Consider the following 21,920-nt stretch of genomic DNA (forward strand, 5'->3'; position numbering starts at 1 on the left):
AGGTTTAATGGACGCCGATCTCGTAAAAGCAGATCGCCAAGCAGAGCCGGTTATATAATATGATGAAAACTTGTTTTGTAAAAGAAATTATTTCCTCAAAAGACAAAAGTTTGAGCGTTTTTTGAAAATAATGTTGATGATAGACCATTCATGAAATACGATGTCATCATTATTGAACTATTTCAAAAGTTTTGAAGATGATCCAAATAATTTTAAAGAACACTGGTTCAATGCTTTAAATATCAATTTTATCAATCAAGTGTATGAACCTTTGTAATTGCTTTTCTGAATTCGACAATTGACCAGTTCAATTTGAAATCCATTTGAATTCAGGTAAATTTATAGAGATGACCTGCTGTTGAAAAAATACCCGATGAATGATTTTTTTCAGTGGTTTATGTTAGCTGAAATATATGTTTTTATAATAGGTCTAGGTAACTATAGCTAAGACGATAGACTAGTGCATCATGTTCAATGATATTCATGTAATAACAGTAGCCCATCCAGAATTATTCAAAATGTTACAACTTACATGAACATCAGTGTACCGGCATGACAGGTTAAACTTAATAATATACATTTTCCGTTTTTCAGGAAAATAATGTTATTTCGTCTTAGATTTTATTCTTAAAAAATTCCCAATTAGAATAAAAATTCCCAATTTGATGTTCAAGGGACCCATTTGAAAACACCTGGAATCATCCCTGGTAGTACCAGTTTTGCTTGCAAAAGGGAATAAATATTTCCTGTAAGCACCATACAGTCGCAGTTACAAAATATTAAACTCGCTTTTGTGCTGACAAAGAGTAGACAAACTAGGGATAGAATGAGATAAGATACAGGTATATGATTCTGTATATAGAGTAAGTATATCTGATATGGGTACAGGGGAAATTGGAATGGAGTTTTTGACGTTTACATGTAGGTCCGTAATTTCCAATTATTTCTGGAAATAGCTGGTGGTATTTTAGTTCCAGAATCTATAAATTTAGGGGTTAGGGGTGTCCGATTTCGAAACCCCGAATATAAAGAAACGAAATTCCGTCGTCCCGAATAAGGAAAGACGAAGTCCTGTGTTAAAGGTTCTACCATTCCTAAATAATATCAAATTGGAATATGGGATATTCTTTCAATTTTTAAGGTTAAAGAAACATGGATAAAAACTAATCCATGCATGTTTCATATTATATATATTTTATTTATCTGTAAAGAGAAAGATTAAAGTTCGTGAAATGAATACGCAGACAGGACTGCCCCCTTGCGATGCCCAGTACTCGATTTGTCAAAAGTTGGTGAAACGGAGAAATGAAAACGCAGACAGGACTGCCCCCTTCCGAAGACCAGTACTTGATTTGTCAGTCTACTTATCGTTTTGGATTGTACTAATGAAGTTATATGCAATACTCAGACTCTGTTCACAAAAATAGTTTACTAGAATTATTCCTTTTTTACCTTCAGTTTTGCTTTTCCTTTTTCTGCAAGAGCCTGTTTTTAACTAGAGATCCATGATGATTATCGTTACTAGGTTAATGTAATTGAGAAACATCACCCGTTGAGATGCTGAGTTATATCGAGGAAGAATAGTTTAAATGGAAAGATAACAAGTTATAGAAATCAAGGTTGAGACAGAACAACAAATGACTATTATATTTATATATATGTATAAAAAAAAAATAATCATTGTCGAAATTTTAGTTAGGCAATTGCCTCAAGGGTAGTTACGGCCTTGAGAAGTAACATTATAAAAAAAACGCATTTGCTAGATACAAATATTCGCGCTTTCGACCACCCATCTTACTGAAGTTATCAGCCGAGATGTGTTTGCTTGTACAGTGGAGTATTTCAATCCTATCTAAATATTAAACGGCATCTCCTCCTTTTTATTCATATTTTCTTAGAATATTTAAGCTTTTCTGAATATTCTATCCATCACAACAACATCAGTCTCATAAACCGGAGAAAAATGAGGACGATCTATAAAAATTAATCTTGCCAGTATCTGTTATGACTGACCGAGATTCTTTATTTAACCCTATTAAAAAGGCCATGAAGTAATAAACATATGGAATATTACAGTCTGATTTATAAGAAATGCCATTTGAGCTTACATCCCCCTTTACTTTTAAACCGGCACATTATTAGGTTTAATGATTTATCAGCTTTACATTTTCCATGTGTTCTAAGGCACATACGGCTGTTCGTTTCAAACATCCATAAGAAGAGCTTGTGTTGAGGACTAACTTCGATGTTCCCGTTGTATGTAAACAACCCCGCACGGAAAGTTATGAGCTCCCCTCTCGAAGCTTATGTGAAAGTTTGAGAGACTTTAGATGTGTGTTTTTGTTGCATTCGTTCAGCTTTACTTTCGACGTCTCTAACGGAAATTGTGATATATTCCCGCAGGCGACGGTAGGAAAAATTAGACCGAAGTGACGCTATATTTACCGCCAACCTGATACGACGTTCGTAAGGCACATTTCTTTTACAACCGGCTAAAGGAGATAACTCAACATCGAAAGGCGCAGCGAATTATGAAAACATACGTTATTGAAATGAAATATTTAAATGGTTTAACCAAAAAGTCCCACCTATTTTTTTTTTTTATCAATAGATAATTCTACTATTATCAAACCACAATATCTAAACAAATTCTCAAATGAACTCTGCACTTTAAATAGAAAATCATTTGAATATATTTTATATCAACTTCGAAAATAATACATAAAGGTCTTAAAGCATAAACCCCTAGGGTGACTTGTGGTCACTTAATCTTTGGCTGTGCGGGATGTATCAAAATTACAGACAAGTTCGGTCAAAATAGGGACGTTAAATCTGATGTCTCGTGTAAAGAGAGGGCCACGCTCTTTACGCGTTACGAACCGTTGCAACAACTCTTTGGAGGGTCTGTAGGTGGCCTGTTGCAAGGCAAAATGTCTACGACCATCATCCCAAATGGCCTCCATTATGATCAAACCTACCTATTGTATTTATTGTTAACTTGTTCTCGTTCTAAACATGTATTAAGTATTTGCTTCTGAACGTTAAGCAACCAACAATCAATCAATTATCTTTGAGGGGTCCGGAGGTGGCCTGTTGCAAGGGAAAATGTCCGTCCCTATACCATATACCCTTATTTTTCAGTGGCAGTCAAAATTTCCTCGACCATCATCCCAGATAACCTCTATTATTGGTACCGTTAATGTTATTACTACCACTGGGTCGATGCTTCTACTGTGGACTGTAACTCCCCGAGGGTATCAACAGCCTAGTAGCCAGTACTTCGGTACTGGCATGAAAATACGGATTTTTTGTGTTATTAAAATTTGCTGGTAAAAAATGTTAGAAATTATTATAAATTAAGGAATGTATCTCCCTCAAGCAAAGCTCTGATTCCTTTCACGGATTTGGCTATACTTTTTGGACCTTTTGGATTATAGCTCTTCATCTTTTAGATAAGCTTTGGATTTCAAATATTTTGGCCACGAGTATCACTGAAGAGACATGTATTGTCGAAATGCGCATCTGGTGCAGGAAAATTGGTACTGTTGTGAATTAGTTAAAGTTTCAGTTTAGTATTTTATACTCTTTTATTTGCTTAACGTTTTACCGCCATTTTGACGTAACAATAGGCCCGCAACGTCGTCACTTGCCGACGTCTCTTTGTATATCTTAGACTCTAGTAAAGCTCCGGACCAACCGCTGTACAGTCCAAAGTTGGATACTTGCTATCAGGACCTATACAATTGAACACTAACAGTAATAATCAATCAACGTCATCGAATATGAATATTTTGACCCCACACAGACTAGAAGAATGTGAAATGCATAAATTTTGGGAAATCGAATCAATAGGAACAGAAAATGACCGTGAAGTAAAAGCGAAAACGGACTTACAAGAAATTACCACTTACCAAGAGAATAACATTCATTTGAAAGACAATATGTACATCGCCAAGTTCCCATGGAAACAGGAACATCCGGAGTTGCCTAGCAACGAGATGATCGCCAGAAAGAGAACATACAACGTGATAAACCGACTAGCTAAAGAACAAGAGATGCTTAAGATATACGGTAACATTATCAACGACCAAGAAAATCGAGGTTTCATAGAGAAGGTTGAAACCCCGTATGAGACTACTAATCGAGTGCATTATATTCCGCACCACCCAGTGAAAAAAGATTCATCGACTACACCGATACGTATAGTATATGATTGCAGTTGTCGTCAAGATTCAGAATCACCCAGCTTAAATGATTGCCTTTCTTCTACACCGCCGCAGCTTAATAAGCTAACAGATATACTTACAAGATTCCGCTACGGGAAATACGCATTAACAACTGATATCGAGAAAGCATTCCTCCAGATTGGACTAGACGAAGAAGACCGCGATTCCACCCGATTTTTCTGGCTTAGAGATCCAAGCAACCCCAAGAGCGGACTCGAGACTTACAGATTCAAGGTAATTCTATTTGGAGCTACATGTTCGCCATTTATTCTTAACGCTACATTATTGAAGCATTTATCAACGGTGAAAAGTGCTACTGCTGAAATACTCAAGCGTGATTTGTATGTAGACAACGTACTTACGAGTGTTAATACGGAAGAAGCCGCATTAAATTTCTTTGAAGAATCTACAGAACTCATGACAAATGCAGGATTCAATTTGAGAACATGGAAGTCAAATAGCAATCAACTTAGCAACGAAGCGACACAGGCAAACGTACTTGATAAGGATAGCGAGACGAAAATTCTTGGAATGCGTTGGGATGCGAAGTCAGACATATTGACATTTGCGAAATTAAATGAAGAGCGTACAGATATTGATAATTCACAAGCGACAAAGAGAGAAGTATTGCATAAATCATCGTCAATTTACGACCCACTCGGAATTCTTGGACCAGTGACTGTAAGAGCTAAGCTACTGATACAAACATTATGGAAAGAGGGATACGATTGGGACCAGGTGTTACCTAGCAACATAGTCAAATCATGGTGTGAAATTTTAGATGACATCGGAGATGTAACTGTTAATACGAAAATCGCACGACATTATTTTAACGATCAAAATGAGAACGAAAGCAACGAGAAAATAACATTACATGTCTTTGTTGATGCCAGCAAACGCGCTTATGGAGCCAGTGCCTACTTATGTAAAGGAAACACTTCTTCTCTAGTAATTGCAAAAAACCGGATCGCTCCGCTTGCCAAAATGACATTACCAAAGCTAGAATTGATGGCTGCAGTAATAGGAGCTCGAATGGCTAAAAACCTCACGAAAACCCTAAAACCACAACGCACAGTACTATGGAGTGACAGTCAGATCGTTCTGCACTGGATTTCGTCTTTAAAATATTTGGAAGATTTGTTCAGAATCGTGTGATAGAAATTAAAGAAACGACACAGCACTACGACTGGAAATACGTACCAACAGACTCAAATCCAGCCGACCTTCAAACTCGAGGAATATCATCAAAGCAGTCAAACTTCGTACATCAAATGGACTGATTACAACGAGACCAATTGTGAAACTGGTGCCATTGGAAATATGAACTGTAATTGTTAAAAGTGTTTTTTCAATACCCTTTTTATGAACAATACATGAACAGTAATTGCATTTTGCGGCCCCCAGAATGTTGTGAATTAGTTAAAGTTTCAGTTTAGTATTTTATACTCTTATTTGCTTAACGTTTTACCGCCATTTTGACGTAACAATAGGCCCGCAACGTCGTCACTTGCCGACGTCTCTTTGTATATCTTATACTCTAGTAAAGCATACAAAATATTGAAGACGCTTTTGTGTTTACTCGCCTTTATTATCGATACGTCCAAAACAGGTACCGTTAATATTATTACAAGACCTACTTATTGTATTTATTTTTAACTGGTTCTCGTTATGAACATGCATGAAATATTTGCCACGGGACGTTAAGCAACCATCAATCCATCATTTTTGAGGGGTCCGTAGGTGGCCTGTTTTGCGAGGAAAAATGTTTGTCCCTATCAAATATCTCCTCATTTCCAAGTGGCAGTCCAAATGTCCTCGACCATCATCCCAGATGGCCTCTATTACAAGACCTGTATTTTTTGTTATCTTGTTCTCGTCCTGAACATGTATGAAATATTAGTCACTGGACGATAAGCAACTAACAATTAATCAATTTGAAGCAAGGGTTCTGAGTACTGATAATGTTTATTATTTAATAACAAAGGGGCAAAAATACAGAGGGACAGTGAATTCATAGTCAAACTCATAGTTCGAAAATAAACTTGACAACATCATGGCTAAAAAAAATTAATTACAAATAATAGGTCAGTAGACACAACATAGAAAACTAAAGACTAGGCAACAAAACACCATTAAACTTGGGTGATCTCATGTGCTCCGGAAGGGTAAGCAAATCATGCTCCACATGTGGCACCCGTCGTGTTGCTGAAGTTATTACAAATCCGGTTAATAGTCTAATTCTGTATGTCACATTCGTGAAAGGGAAGGGTATTGTAGTTACATTAGGAACATATTCGATAATATCTGTGAAACGTAAAGTTAATGGATATTGCTTACTTCTTATCTCTCTTTCTATGACGTTCCTGTCTGAAGACAACCTCATAACAATATAGAAACAAGTCGACAAGAAGAGGGCCATAATTAGTTCCAACTGGAATTCCGACAATCTGTTGAAAAACACGTCCTCCAAACGTAATAAAAATGTTGTCAATCACGAAATCAAGCATCTTGATAATATCAGTTTCAGATAATAACTTGTCAATTGAATCTAATTAATAAAGATCTCTGATTTCGTTATACTACATGAAATTTCAGATGGAGTATAACGAAATCAGAAATCTATTTTTTAATAAGAATAAGATTAACTGTTTATTTATGACTTTTTATGAATATTTTTTCTACTGTTTAATCACTTTCAGGGATATTTATATGACTTGCTCTGTAATTATACACCCCGTCATTGTGTTCTATGTTGGAAAATTGTATTCTTTCATTGTTGCTAATGTTTGTGTGTCTATATGCCTTGTGTTTCCTTTTCACACATTGCGTGGCTTTGTACTTTTACATCCCATCATTGTCCTGTGGTGATCACCTTCCTTTTATTTTTATTCTAATGTTCTTTTTACATACCTTTTTTCGTTTTTGATTCACAATTGTTTGTCTCTATGGTGATTTAGAATGTAAAAACTAGATGACAGCTGTACCCTTATTGTGATTTCGACCTATTTTGTCCGTTTGTGTTGTTCACCCATAGTTATGTATATAATGACTGTTCATGCGACTGTCATACATAGTGAGAGGTTTAACTAGCTTTAGGAAACCAGGTTCATTCCACTTTTTCCATATTAGAAAATGCCTGTATAGTTTGATTCTTAAAAGTATACACATATTTATATGTTTATCTACTTTTATTATAAAATATCGGATATAAAATGATATGTGCCTAAAATAGAAAGGGTCATTTATTGGGACGATTGTTCAGTGTTTTTATAATCTAAACACCTTATCAAGGTACGGTAGTTGTATTCGAGTCCATTGATATGTAAGACGTTTGTAAAACTATCGTAAACATAGGTACATAAATAGAAAATACATAATTTATTTTGTAATTTATTAAGCAAGCAAGAATAGATAAGTTGAGGTAAAGAGATGAACACACTAACGTCTCTCAAATTAGAGACTCAATCGGCGGTGTGTGCGACGTGTACTTTCTCAGCCATGCCTTTTCAAAATAGGGCCCTGAAATCGAGTTCATCTGGAATGCAAAATTCATCGCTCGCTGCGCGTGAAAACGCTTTGCATCACTTATTCTTATCAGGTACATAATAATTCGATAAAATGATTTTTGTTCAAGATAATGGTTCCAAATTATAATTATCATCATTTCATTTAAGTCTCTTTTGGAGGTTAGATATATTTTTGTTATTTCTATATGAAATACTCTTCAGATCATACTCATTTCATGCATTGTTAAATTATTAATTTATTAATTTCTTTCAAACACTTCATAACATAATGATTCTTGTAATACGATTATCATTTTAGCTATATATCTGACAAGTCGACAGGTTAAAAGTGCCCATTGTATACTTTAAAATCGGGATTCTTGTTTAAACTGATGTCCCAAAACGAAAAAACTAGTACGAAAGAAGGTAAGTTGTATATAGTGAGTCTTTTGTATTTTCAACCCAATGTCAATTTATTATAACTTCTATCATCACCACCGTTAAGAACGTTTTCTTCTTTGAGTCCGTATGGCCAACTGATAACTCGTCGCTTGTATTTTTTATAGAATTTAAATTAAGAGCTTTAAAATGTTTAAGAACTTTTGATTTTGGCTCAATTTGACTATGCTTCATTCATTTCGAGTGTCGAATACTTGTAGCGAGGAACTCTATCCCAGTAGTTGCTTGTAGCTTGTTTAGAAACAATGTAATACTTTATTGATATATCATTGACATATATAGACTCGTACTGACTATTTATTGTAATGAAACTTTTGTTGACAAATATTTTAACTGTTGTCTTCAAGTTTAGGTATTTTTTTTTATTTTTTTTTTGCCATTCATTCTGAATATTTTGTCCATTGTTCGCTATTCGTTAAACCCAAGCAAGACCCTCCGCAATATACCAGATTAATTAATCCGCAAGTTTGTCATATCATCATTGACAACAGAAGCACTGTCATTTATGCTAGCTTTTTCTGACGCACCAACAAACTGAACGCTACCTTGTTTTTGCATATCTGACAGTGGTAACCCTTAAATTTAACAGAATTCCGATGTATTCATAATTTCTAATATTGTATTAATATAAGAAATATATATGTCCTTCCTGCATTAAATTAGTAATACTGCCTCATCAAGATTCAAAACTTTTTGTTTATAGTTTAATATTCATTATGTGTAAATACTTGTCAATAATAATTAAAAAAAATCCTATATATTTCAACATGAAAATCTTGTCTAGTGTTTAAGTATGGTAGTGTTGCTGTCATTGTCTTTTAGACTGGAAATATAAAGAAAACATCTTCGTTAAGTATTTAATGAGTTAAGGTTTAATAGTGAAAGCCGTTATATTGACAAGTGGGTAAAGATGTTAAATGCCAAGAACATGGTAACTTAAAAAATCCTGACCTGATGACTGCATCTGAATACAGTGATGTGTCATAAAAAAAAGGTTTACAGGCACTTGTTTAACTGCATCTGATTAGTGTAATGCCATCCATTTTTTCTCTTGTGTGCTGATGTATCACCCAAAAAAAAGTTTACAGGCACTGTTTTAACCGCATCTGAATACAGTGTAATGCAATCCATTCCTTTCTCTTGTGTGCTGATTCATCATCCAAAAAAGGTTTATAGGCACTGTTTTAACTGCATCTGAATACAGTGTAATGCCATCTATGTCTTTCTCTTATGTGATGATGTATTGTCCAAAGTAAGGTTTACATGCACCGTTTTAACTGCATCTATTTCTTACTCTTATGTGCTGATGTGTCATCCACAAAACATTTATAGGAACTGCATCTGAATACAGTGTAATGCCATCTATTTCTTACTCTTATGTGCTGATGTGTCATCCAAAACAGTTTGACAGACTGTAACTACTGGCACTAACTCATTGTTGGTTTGAAGGTTGATTTCATTTTTTCCATTTTTCTGCACCAACTGCAAAAGTATGGCTAATTTGAAATCACCTGTCTGTTCGTCCATTTGTGCATCTTCGTATTCTCTTCAGATTTTTCTCAAACTACTAATAGATCTAAAGATTCATATTTGGTCAGAAATTTGACAGTTATTAGATAAAATTTGTGAGTACTTTTTTTTTATTATTAACTACGGTGTGTCCGCGCACCTAAGACTTCTGGTTTCGCTTTGACTTACTCATAAAACATATAATCTGAAGAAAAAAAACGTGAACAAATTCATTACATACTTTACATTCATAAAAACTTCTTTAGGTATGCCCTACCCTTAAGATTGTTTTTTAAATTTGTGCCTAAAATAGGGAAACCCCCCGTTTTGAAAATTTTACAAATGCCCGGTGATTTCGCGAATGCCTTCTTAAAATAGTTCAATTGAATAAAGAAAAGATTTAACATCATTAAAAATGCTGTTCACTTTGGACCAGAATACTTTTAATGATTCAGAGCAAAACATATCTAACTTTTGTAACATTTATAAAAAAAAACATCTAACCAGAAGTATTAGATGTCAGAATATAAACCCAAAAGGCTTTAATATCAAGAAACAAGAGCGTACAGGTCCTAACACACTGCAAAACAGAAATGTTCACTTTTAGACACAATCTCTCTTTTATCACATAATTTTAGGTGAATTCACTTCAAACAATTATCACATTGTGCCCAATGCAATTTTAAATCAAGTCTGAATCCGTCTGGCTGGATCTTTCCACATATCATTCAGATTTTATGTTTCTTCTGTTATGAGTTAAATATCTGAATAATCTTCTTTCAATGTTTCCTCACTTTTAGCCATTTTTGCCGGACCTTTTCCCTTGTTTTGTATTCTTTTAAGTTGCCTGTTCTTGTTTTTAACATCTTTTTAATTGGTAATTGAAGTTTCAAAAGCTTTATCTTTAGCGTATGAGGTAACAAATGCTTTTTTTCATTTGTGGGACAAGTTTCGATCTTTTGCTTCGGTTTGACCTTCTGTTGATTTTTCTGCACCATCATCTGCCGGAATGTTTCTCCGTAACATTAGCTCCAAAAGGGCGAACAAATGGTTTTATACCCCGCTTTGAAAAAGGGGGGTTTACCTGTGTCTGTCCGTCAGTCCATCCGTCCCATAAATATTTTTCGTCACATTTTTCTCAGGAATTACAATACAAGGATTTCTGAAATTTGGTTTCAGGGTTTCAGGGTTTGTATAAGTCTGCTATACCGTGTGATGCGTTTTCAGATTCACGACTCGACAACTTCCTGTTTACCGAACACTTTAATAATAATACACTATTAAAATTATTTACTTGGGGCGGTTGTATCATCAATTAGCAGTAGCTCACAGTTTCACTTGTTTTTTTTTTCTATTTTATTGGGATTTGACATTTAATTCTTCTTTTACTTTGTTTCTTAAATCGAGACGTTAGCAGAGGTTGAGAGAGAGAGAGCAAGGATCGATAATTCTGCCTCATCAAGAATCAAATCTTGATTTTGTAAAGTTAAAATATACATATCGTGTTAATACTTTTCAATTATAGAAGATCCTATAACATGGTGAATTTGAACAGTAAATGCAATTGAAATATTAGGAAAACATCCTCATTAAGTATTTGAGAAGTTGATGTTCAACGGTGAATGCAGTAATATTAACAAGTGGGTTAAACATGTTAAATGCCAAAAACGTAGTAATCTACCTGATTACTGCATCTGAATACAGTGTCATGCCATCATTTGTGTCATATGTGCTGATGTGTCATAAAAAAAAAAAGGTTTACAGGCACTATTAATACTGACTCTAACTCATTCTTGGTTTGAAGGTTGATGTCATTTTTTCCATTTTTCTGCATCAACTGAAAAAGTGTGGCTATGTTGAAATCACCTGTTTGTTCGTCCATTTGTGTATTCTCTTCCGATTTTTCTAAAACTACTAAACAAATCTATAGATTTCACATTTGGTCAGAAATATGTGAGTATTTTATATATTATCAACTAACTTTGTGTGGTTCTATTCTTTAACATTGATAATTGTTAAATATAACACCAATACTTCTGAACAAAATGACATCTTATTAGATAAGCAGCTTAACAGTGATCAATTATTGAATCACATCACTGGTTTGATTTGATTTTATATTTGAATAAAAGGAAAATGCAAGCTAATCAAATGAAAAACATATGAACAGTCATTTCTGGTCTGTATTTAATACTAATATTGCTTGTCAAATGGAGAATTGTATATAGCTATATAAAGAGATTAAGTATGATTGACAAAGACAAAATATTCCAAAAAAAAAGCTAAAAGAACTCATCAAGTAATAAGCGGGGGGGGATTTGTAGATGATTTGGTTTTAGATTTTTTATTAGTTAGAAACATGTATTTTACATGTTTGCTACACACCTGTTTACGCATAATTTTGAAACTCATAATATACGCATGAATGAGAAAAATTCAAGTAACCCAGCGAAATGTTATAAAATTTGAATCATTATTAGATCAACGTTCAGCCTAATAAATCCAAAGTATTCTTTGATTCCACTCGAAATGTTATTATTCACTGCTCATAGAAGAGTATTTGTTAATATTTTTGTAAACATGTGTATCTAGATGAGATGACAAGTCTTGGTTATAGTGTTACCGATTGATGCTTGGTTACGTCAAATTGGACTGATGTTATACTCTGAACCAAATCATATTGATATATTTTACAGCCGATGGAGTCCGTTCAACACACCAGGATGAAACTTTAACACCTGATACTCCAGATCATGTTACAACATTTGATTGGAAAATTAAAATTAATAATGGAACAATACTTGCACGTAGAGGTAATGAACGGTTACATGTGTTTTTATCATTATTCTGTTTTTGGTGTTAATAGTATCAGGGTTAATAGTGATAGTTAATTATAAATGTCTAACATGTTTAAATGATATTTGCATTTTTTTTTAATATTTACAATGATGAATGATTTTTTTTTTTTACGAGAAAATATACCAAATAATTTAGTTCTTGAACGTAATCAGCATGGCATAATGTTTTAAGTTGTAATATTTCCTAGAAAACACATTTGGCTCCCGTTGTGATGTGATTGAAAGATGAGACACACATAGTTTTAGTATTTTAAAACACACCTTTCTTAAAGCAAATACCTTCAAATGTATAAAATCTATTTGAACTTAAGTCGATATTATGCATTTGCGTTAGTTTCAGGAGCTATATAAAAAAAAGTATGCCTCTTCGTCAGTTTGCTAATCTAGTTCATTCATGACATTTTAAATTTTATTTGTGACGTGTGAACCTTTTTAACTTTGTTATTTCTTCTTTATACGGTTACAAACCATTAATCTGACAGTTCGACGCCATTTGTTCAGACAATTAATTAGTCCGACAAACCAATAATCCCACAACCGAATACTCCGACAGTTCGAAAAATTTATTGCCTGGTATCCGAGTTAAAAATGTGTGTTTGTACATTACGTATATTAATTACATATGTAGGAATTCTGTATATATTATAAACTCGGCGGGGAGGGGGGCACTTACTATATAATACAGGTAGGGATGAGCCGCTGGAATAGGTCACTTGTTCATGCTCTATGATATATCAAAAGGGTGAGAAATTCAGATTAAATATATCAATAGGTTGATATAATCACTTGTTTGATTATATCATAAGTATCTAAAACTAATTAGATGTCCGTATTAATTTTTGATGCATGCGGTTAAACCTCAGTCGTAAATGCATCACTTATTTGTCAAACCAATTAAACTCTATTTATTCTGATGTGGTATTTCCACTGATGCCAGTGATAGATGCAATAAATCCGACCATTTTGACATTTGCACCTAATTAACATTCAACAGTTTGTATACATAATAGTTATCAAAGGTACCAGGATTATAAATTAGTACGCCAGACGCGCGTTTCGTCTACATAAGACTCATCAGTGACGCTCATATCAAAATATTTATAAAGCCAAACAAGTACAAAGTTTAAGAGCATTCAGGATCCAAAATTCCAGAAAATTGTGCCAAATACGGCTAAGGTAATCTATGCCTGGGATAAGAAAATCCTTAGTTTTTCGTAAAATTCAAAGTTTTGTAAACAGGAAATTTATAAAAATGACCACATTATTGATATTCATGTCAACACAAAAATGTTGACTACTGGGCTGGTGATACCCTCGGGGACGAAACGTCCACCAGCAGTGACATCGACCCAGTGGTGTAAATAGTTATCAAAGGTACCAGGATTAAAATTTAGTACGCCAGACGCGCGTTTTGTCTACATAAGACTTATCAGTGACGCTCATATTTATAAAGCCAAACAAGTACAAAGTTGAAGAGCATTGAGGATCCAAAATTTCAGAAAAATGTGCCAAATACATGTAACAATTATTTAAAGAAATTCCATTGTAAGACGGAACGGCATTGTAACTTTTATCAGTTTTTAATCAACATAAAACATGTAAAAATCAGTGAAAGTGTTACTCTCTGGGGAGATATTACAAATTTCTTCATAATGAAAGATATAAAAAGGGCAATAAGAAGAAAGTGTTTAAGACAAGGTTATATAATTTTGTTTAACAATATATATGAAAAGAGTGGGGTACTTGATGTCTCAGCTACTCACCCCTACCAAAAAAGTTTGTAGTTGCCAAGGTAGATCGATTGATGTGTTTACGTTAATCATGTTAATACAATATGTGTTTAGAGGTATATTAATCATTTCTTTTTTCACACATTTTGTACATACAAAAATCGATTAACGTTTTTAAGAATAAATAAAAATAGTTCAATGTGTAGATTTTGAATTTCGTAAACATGGAATTATAACGTAACAATTCTGTAGAAACACAATTACAGAAATAACAAGCGTTAAACTGCAATTGATTTACAAATATTCCCATCAAACTATTTTAAACCATTATGGCGGAGTCAGATTATCATTGGTTGAATTAATCTCAGGATAAATTTGTTTTACATGTATTATGTCGACAGGATGTTGCGAGGCTCCAATATCGTAAAATTTGACACGCCACCTTAACTATTATTAGAAAAAATAGTTAATATACTTTGACTCATAAACAGAAACATAGTTGGACTTATGATTTTCAGACGGAAGTTATGTCACCTAGCGGTTCAACGCATGCATAACCTTGTTAATCAAAGTTATTTGTAAGAAAGTTTCAAAGCTTCATTTTTACATTTTGCAGATCGTGAACAACAACAGGATGAAGTTTGTAGTAAACTAGTGGACCACAGCAACTTTAATGTTTATCATGGCAATGGTAATGGAAACTAATTTTCCTATTGGTCACGTTTTGACAAGTGACAAGCATTTATTGTAGGAAAAAGTAAAATTACAAAAATACTGAACTCCGAGCAAACTTCAAAACGAAAAGTCCCTAATCAAATGGCAAAATCAAATACCCAAACACATGAAGGGACAACAACTGTCATATTCCTGATTTGAACAGTAGAATGTTAAAATATATTTTATGGTGAAATTACATTTAATGTAAGGGTTTTAAACATTTAATTAATATACATAAGTAAGAAAAGTGACTCAAGTGCCTTTAAATGGGTAGGGGTTTTTTTCGTCACACAAATTGTTATCTATGATATATACATGTACGTCAAAATGTTCATCCTTTTAATTTTACAAACATAAACATGATAAAGTAATGGAGTAAACTAACCTTCATACATATGGTTTAAATTGCAAAATTAGAAGGGTACATACAAATATTTTTAAAAAGATCTGTATGGAATTAAAACTAAAGGCTTAAAAAATTGTTTTATTGATATTAGAGAGACATGTTTTTCTGATTTCTAGAAAAAAAAATACACCACATGATATATACTCTTCAACAAAATATATTTCTAGCAGTTTCGTATGCTGGTCGGTTTTTTGTTTTAAGGCTTTTGTGCTCTTGTTTGTTTGTTTTGTGTTTTTTTTGCTTAGACGTTACGCACGGTATTGGTGCCACTCAGCGTTACACGACGTTCCTAATAAATCGACGATTTTGACGTTGTTCCACGGAAAGTTTCAAACGTTGACCTTATATTCTACTCATTTGAAAATGCCGCTTAAAGTAAAGAGATGTCCGAAGTTGCTTCTTTATATGGTTTTATTTTTTCAAGCCGGTGCAAATGCAAAATTCCATTGAATTAAAACAAAATTTTAGATACATGAACATTTTTTTATTTTTGCGAAGAATTGTCTGCAACAATAGCACAAAATGACAATTTGATGTCTTGTAAAATGATTTAAATATATAAAAAGAAGATGTGATATGATTGCCATTGAGACAACTCTCCCCAAGAGATCAAAATGACACAGAAATTAACAACTATAGGTCACTGCACGGCCTTCAACAATCAGTTTCTTCTATTTCTTAAAATTAAGCAATGCTCTCTCTGCCAGAAGACGTCTCCTATCTTTGCTAGTGAAATTGTAAATATTTCGTTTCTTGTTTCTGTCTCTTTGCATATGTTTGTTGTAATTTGGTAATTTCGCTCCCTCAATAAATATTCAAATGCTTCTTGATATGTCTTTGATTATGTGAAAGATGTAGGTAGTATATCACAAGCTATTTTTCTTTTCATAATCTTATTTTATCAACACTTTAATCCTGAGACTATTATACTATAACGTTAATATAAAATTCCAAGAATTTGGTTTTATTTAATTTTTCTTAAACAGTGACTTATAATTACATTACAATTCATATTATTTATTTTTACGTATAAGTAAGTCCACAATCTTAACATCAATCCCGATTTTATGGAAAATGTTTACTATATCATTATTTCAAAAATCTCTAACAAAAAAACTTTACAAAATGTGCATCATGTTTGAAAAAGAAATACGTGCTCTTATGTTGCCGTTGCCAACTTTCAATGATTTAAAGTTGGTCGGGGTCTAGATTTTATTTTTTTAAAAAGAAAACGTTTTCATTGATTATTTTTTTTAGATCAGGATTGTTTTACCAGGCAAATAATTAAGAAAATTCATGTTAAGTAGGAATTTACACATTTTGCACATAAATCAGGCCGTTAGTTTTCTCGTTTGAATTGTTTTACATTTGTCATTTCGGGGCTTTTCATAGCTGACTATCAGGTAAGGGTTTTGCTCATTGTTGTTTGCATATAGAAATTATTAATTGGTCTTACACGGCCGCATATTCCACCTAATTGTGAAAATGAGAACCGTGATTATGTATTGTTTTGTTTTTGCTTACGGAAACATATTTAGCAAGCTATCCTTCCATCTGATATTTTTTCACAAACTCAAGCTTAAAAAAAGGGTCGGCAATCAAAACTTTTTTTTTAATTTTTGAAATTAAAAAATTTGGCAAAGTATGGAAAACTTTTACACAGACCAATACCTACATCACAGATTACCAGCAGGTCGAAATCCGATTTTGAATAATACAATTATTTTTTTTACTAGATGTGATTTTTTTTAAGTAACTGCTATATGTGCATGTTTACATAGTTCAGTGTTTTCTCAAGCGAACAACTATGGACCGTCAGGAATGCATTTCATGCATTTTTTATACTCAACAATATTTTTGGTTCCGCGCTTCCATTTTCCACATATAACTGAGTATCGGTTTACACAAAATCTTCTTTGACATTCATCTGATTATTTTTATGTTTTCGGTTTCAATCTTTTTGGTTTCGTTTTTACATTGTTTTAAAAGTATAATCAAAGTACTGAAGTACTGAACCTCGGATGACCGCAAGTTCTTGTGGATGGTCACAAGCACTTGTCTCAGAAAAAAAGTCACATTTCTATACCGGAAAACGGAGGCTTATGTACAGAGATATACTTTTTTCTGAGACAAGTTCGTGCGTGGATGATGAATAAATGACAAGGAATTCAACTTCACTGCTTTAATATCTATTATATTGTGGCGATACAAATACATATACTCTGGTTTGTTGTTATATATTATATTCATAATTGTATATAGCAGTTACATGTATGTATAATTTTCATCCAATTGTATATCAAATGTTATATTCTACGATTCTAATAAAAGTGCAGTACAAGTGCATGCTGGACACTCTTCTATAACAATTCGATTTTTCCAATAGATTGGATTTGAGTAGACATTCATATTTTCCCAAAAAAACTTTCTTCTGATATTCTTCCGCATGCGTTAACACAATTTTTCTGTACGTGTGCATATTTTAATGCATATAAATATTTGTAAGGACATAATATTTTCGTATTATAAATTTCTGTTCTTATGAGTATTCATTGAAGAAGTGAATTTATAACAAGCGATAAGAAATGTTATTTTGTACTCGATGATATCCGCGTATTTATACGATCGCTTACCAGTCAAAAACGAAAGTCAAATCTCTATGGCAGCAATACATCGGAATGCCCTCACGGTCATCGCGATGTAAAAATTAAAATTCAAGCTATGTTTTGTGGCGTTCTGCGAAGATAAAAAAAAAAGATCTACTTTACACCGCAGATTGATTGGTTGATTTTTTTTCTAGAATGAGTTGGGAGTGTCTGTAAATTAATACCTTGGAGCTAGCTGCTACATGTTTGTGTGCCATCCATCATATATGTCGGACAACTACTCTCTCACTCTCTCTCTTTCGTTCTTTCTCAAATTATGGTAAAAGAAAAGTTTCAAATTTCAATATACTAGTTTCATCACATGCCTATGTACCAGGCAATTCTGTTGGAGATTGGAGAAAATAATCTTCATTCTGCCACACTACTCCTAAGCGTAATAACCTTATTTTTCAAACACATATTGCTAGGTAGATGACTAGGAATTGTTCTACTCACAGTAGATAAAAAATTATCGTTAGCTATACTGAAATGTTTATGACATACAAGTATTTCTCTGATAAATCGTTTTGTTAAATGAGTCGATGCGACGAAAAAAATGATTGCACGTTTTACTGAAATGTTCCCGACTACGGTGTACTTTTTCTCATACAATTTTTGTGAGAATTTTTATTCATGTGTATAGCTTCGAATTACAGATACTATCTGGCTTAGGAGGATAATTAAGAAGATTTCACTTTTGATCGCATTTTCTTTTTCAATGTATCTTGATTTTATAAAGTGGGAGTGTGGTCATTAGTAAGTTATCTCTTTGTTATAGCTCCGAGGCCTTGTCTTTATGACGTATCCGAGTTAAATATTTCGACATCTTATATCCTTGAAACAATGCAGATCTATATTTTATTGCATATTAAACGAGAACTTTATTTTATATAGATCATACAATATCATGAAATTATGTTATGCCAAATATGCAAGAAAATTCGTATACAGTTTAACGTTATTATAACGCGAACGTCAAATTACGGTTACGGGGACATTTCATTGGACATCTTAGATCGTTACGGATTTTCTAACAGCAACTCAAACAAAAGTACATATCATATCATTTTAAAGGAAATTAAATGTATTTTCCATTCATATCAGTAAACAGGTGTTAAAAAATTGAGATATAGTAGAATTTCGTTTGATAAAAGCCTCTAAATTATTCTTTGTGTTATTATGTACATCGGGACATTTTATTGGACACGGGAAAAATGACGATGTTTTTAAAATAAGACCGCAGTTACTTAATGATGACTTCAGATAGCTTCTTCGGGACATGTATAATTTTTCTGATATTATTAAAATCCAGTTTCGTCCATAATATCTTATGAAAGTGAAGACAGAAAAAAAAATTACGGGTTGAGCAGCTAATTGGGACATTTTTTCTCTTTTTTATTTAAACTCTTTTGACGACCTTCCTTCTCTTAAAATCAAAAACGTCTGTTACTTCATTTTAGGTTAAATGTATACAAAACAATTGCAAAATTTTTAGCAATTCTACTTACTAATGAATCCGCACTGGGATTTTAAAGACTCACATAAAACAAAATTGTAACAGCGGGACACCCTTGAAATGACGTTATAGGCATCGAAATGAGCAAAGTTTTTCATTAAAAAATAGACAAAGCACAAAATCATCTATGTTATTGATTTCTGTGGTTTATTTCCTTTCGAATGATATGCATAACATGGATATTTATTGTATAGGATAAGAGCTTGGATTTGAATAACCCGCCTTCTAACCCATATTTCCAAAGTGACACCAATATCGTGCGCAACGTCATAGAAGATTACCATTATGCATTTGTGTAGAAAAAAAGATAATAAACAATAAAAAAAAAAGTAAAGGATAAGACTACATACATATTTTTTTCGATGTTTTTTATTTCTTGTTACTTTTAGTAGCCCGCCCCCTTTTCAATTAGTTGTTTCAATTCTGTTTTGTCTACTATCAATCTAAGGCTGTGTCTGTTTTTTTCTTTGTTTTGCGTCAACTGATTCTGAGAAAACCTACCAGACAGCAAGGAAAAAAAACACACACAAAGAAAATAACACAAGAGTCTGCTTAAGTTCTGGACTGATTAACAGTGACTTTAGATCAATACTGTCATATCTAAGTGAAAGAGCAAACATGACAAACAGGAAATTTAGCAATGTACAAACTTGATATGACTATATTCTGAGAAATGGCCTTGGTATTTCAAACATTTCCCATTTATACTGAAGCCTTTGAGAAGAGACATGTTTTGATCTGAGATGTGTCATGTTGTATTAAAACCTATGTATAATCAATAATTCCCTGTATCAAATCAATAATGCTTTAAGCATGAATTATCTCCCATTTGCAGAGTTATCTTCCTATAATTGGAATACTTTATATAAACTTTTTGGCAATATATTAATATTTTGTTCTGCATACTTTTTTTTTCTCAGAAAATAAACTAATGAAATTATGTTTTATATCTTAATATCTTGTGGAATTAAAAATGTACATACTAATTTATCCTATCTTATCAGACAGTAGATATCATTTAAAGAAATTTATTAGAAATATCTGCAAAAACTACTATTTTTCATTTAAAAAAGTATAAAAATTTATTTCAATTATAAAATAAGATAACTGTGCAAATGGGAGGTGATAGGTTCATTGAATCTTGTATTTAACGTGTCTCTTATGCTGGCTACGTAAAGGCTCTCTAGGATCTGAGAAAAAGTTTCTGTGCCGGCGAGCGGAAAGGCATATGGAGCCAGAACGATCCTTTTATCTTTGAAAAGTGAAACACAAACGATCTCGCTCGCCGGCACATTTATACTGGCCATTTCTGCTGTCACATGTATCGAAGTCAAGATCGCTTAAACGCTTTAAATAAGGAGCGTACTTGTTATTTAAAGCGCAAAATAGATTTGAGTATAAGAATACACAAAAACGGCTGGAAAAACCCAGAAAATACGGAGTTTCTACTGACGAACAAAAAAAAGTTTGTGTTTGTTTTTGACACAAATTGGCCGAAAACCTACCCGCACGCGGACGCAAAACAAATAAAAAAAACAACTATGGCCTAACATCATTTGAAAACAGACTACGAGTTACGATAGATGAAAATCTAAATCAAATTTGTACTTCTTGCAATGTTAATCTCCTTTTTATTTTGTGTTCGATTAGTTCAAGAGAAATCTGTAGCAAGCATTACTGAAGACAATATGTATATGAGACCATGTCCTGCTGTAATGGTGCCACCACCGCCACCAGATCCACCGAATCCAAATTAACAATGATTGATATTGTACTTGAAATAAAATTAGTAATTTGGTGCAACCGTCGTGAATCTCCATAGCTATCAGCCTTGTTGAATAATTCATTTAGTAAAAATGGAATACAAGTAGTTGTGTTGTATAAGTTTATGAGAGAGTAACCCAACGAAAAAAATATCTAGAAGCAACACACACCCTTCGACAGTAAACATGACCGGCGCCAATACCCGCCCCGAATTTATACATACTATGAGTTTATTATGTAAAATTGACTTTTGAATATTGGGTTGCATTTTTATCATACTGGATTTAAATATAGCAACACAAGTATAATCATACCACATTTCTTACTCTTTTTAATTTTAATATGTAATAAATGGAGAATGTATTGAATACATTAGTTACTGCCATCAAAGGGACGTGCTACATGAGTTTACTTGTTATTTAATAATGTCAGATAAGACTGCTTCCATATCATTCCCCCTATATTGAATTCTTCCTTATACATTTCCACACCCAATGAGTTCTCAAATTTGCCAATGAATAGTTCTTGGAATGTTTTCCACTTACATTTGTACCGATGCTTTTCGAAAGGTTATCACTGTATAT

The 21,920-nt window shown here is 33.1% G+C and overlaps 2 protein-coding genes across 2 annotated transcripts; both read left to right on the top strand.

The window, feature by feature from the left end:
• Positions 1–3,782: 3,782 nt before the first annotated feature.
• LOC139494542 (uncharacterized) lies at positions 3,783–5,381 on the top strand. Its single transcript, XM_071282703.1, has one exon. It carries the CDS (start codon positions 3,783–3,785, stop codon positions 5,379–5,381), a length of 1,599 nt encoding a protein of 532 aa, XP_071138804.1.
• A 2,667-nt stretch (positions 5,382–8,048) lies between these two features.
• LOC139494968 (uncharacterized) lies at positions 8,049–21,683 on the top strand. Its single transcript, XM_071283092.1, has 4 exons — positions 8,049–8,158; positions 12,397–12,513; positions 14,905–14,979; positions 21,223–21,683. The coding sequence occupies exons 1-4, from the start codon at positions 8,125–8,127 to the stop codon at positions 21,327–21,329; spliced, it is 333 nt and encodes a 110-aa protein (XP_071139193.1). The 5' UTR covers positions 8,049–8,124; the 3' UTR covers positions 21,330–21,683.
• Positions 21,684–21,920: the final 237 nt, after the last annotated feature.

This window comes from Mytilus edulis, chromosome 11 (assembly GCF_963676685.1).
Source record: "Mytilus edulis chromosome 11, xbMytEdul2.2, whole genome shotgun sequence".
Classification (NCBI taxonomy): domain Eukaryota; kingdom Metazoa; phylum Mollusca; class Bivalvia; order Mytilida; family Mytilidae; genus Mytilus; species Mytilus edulis.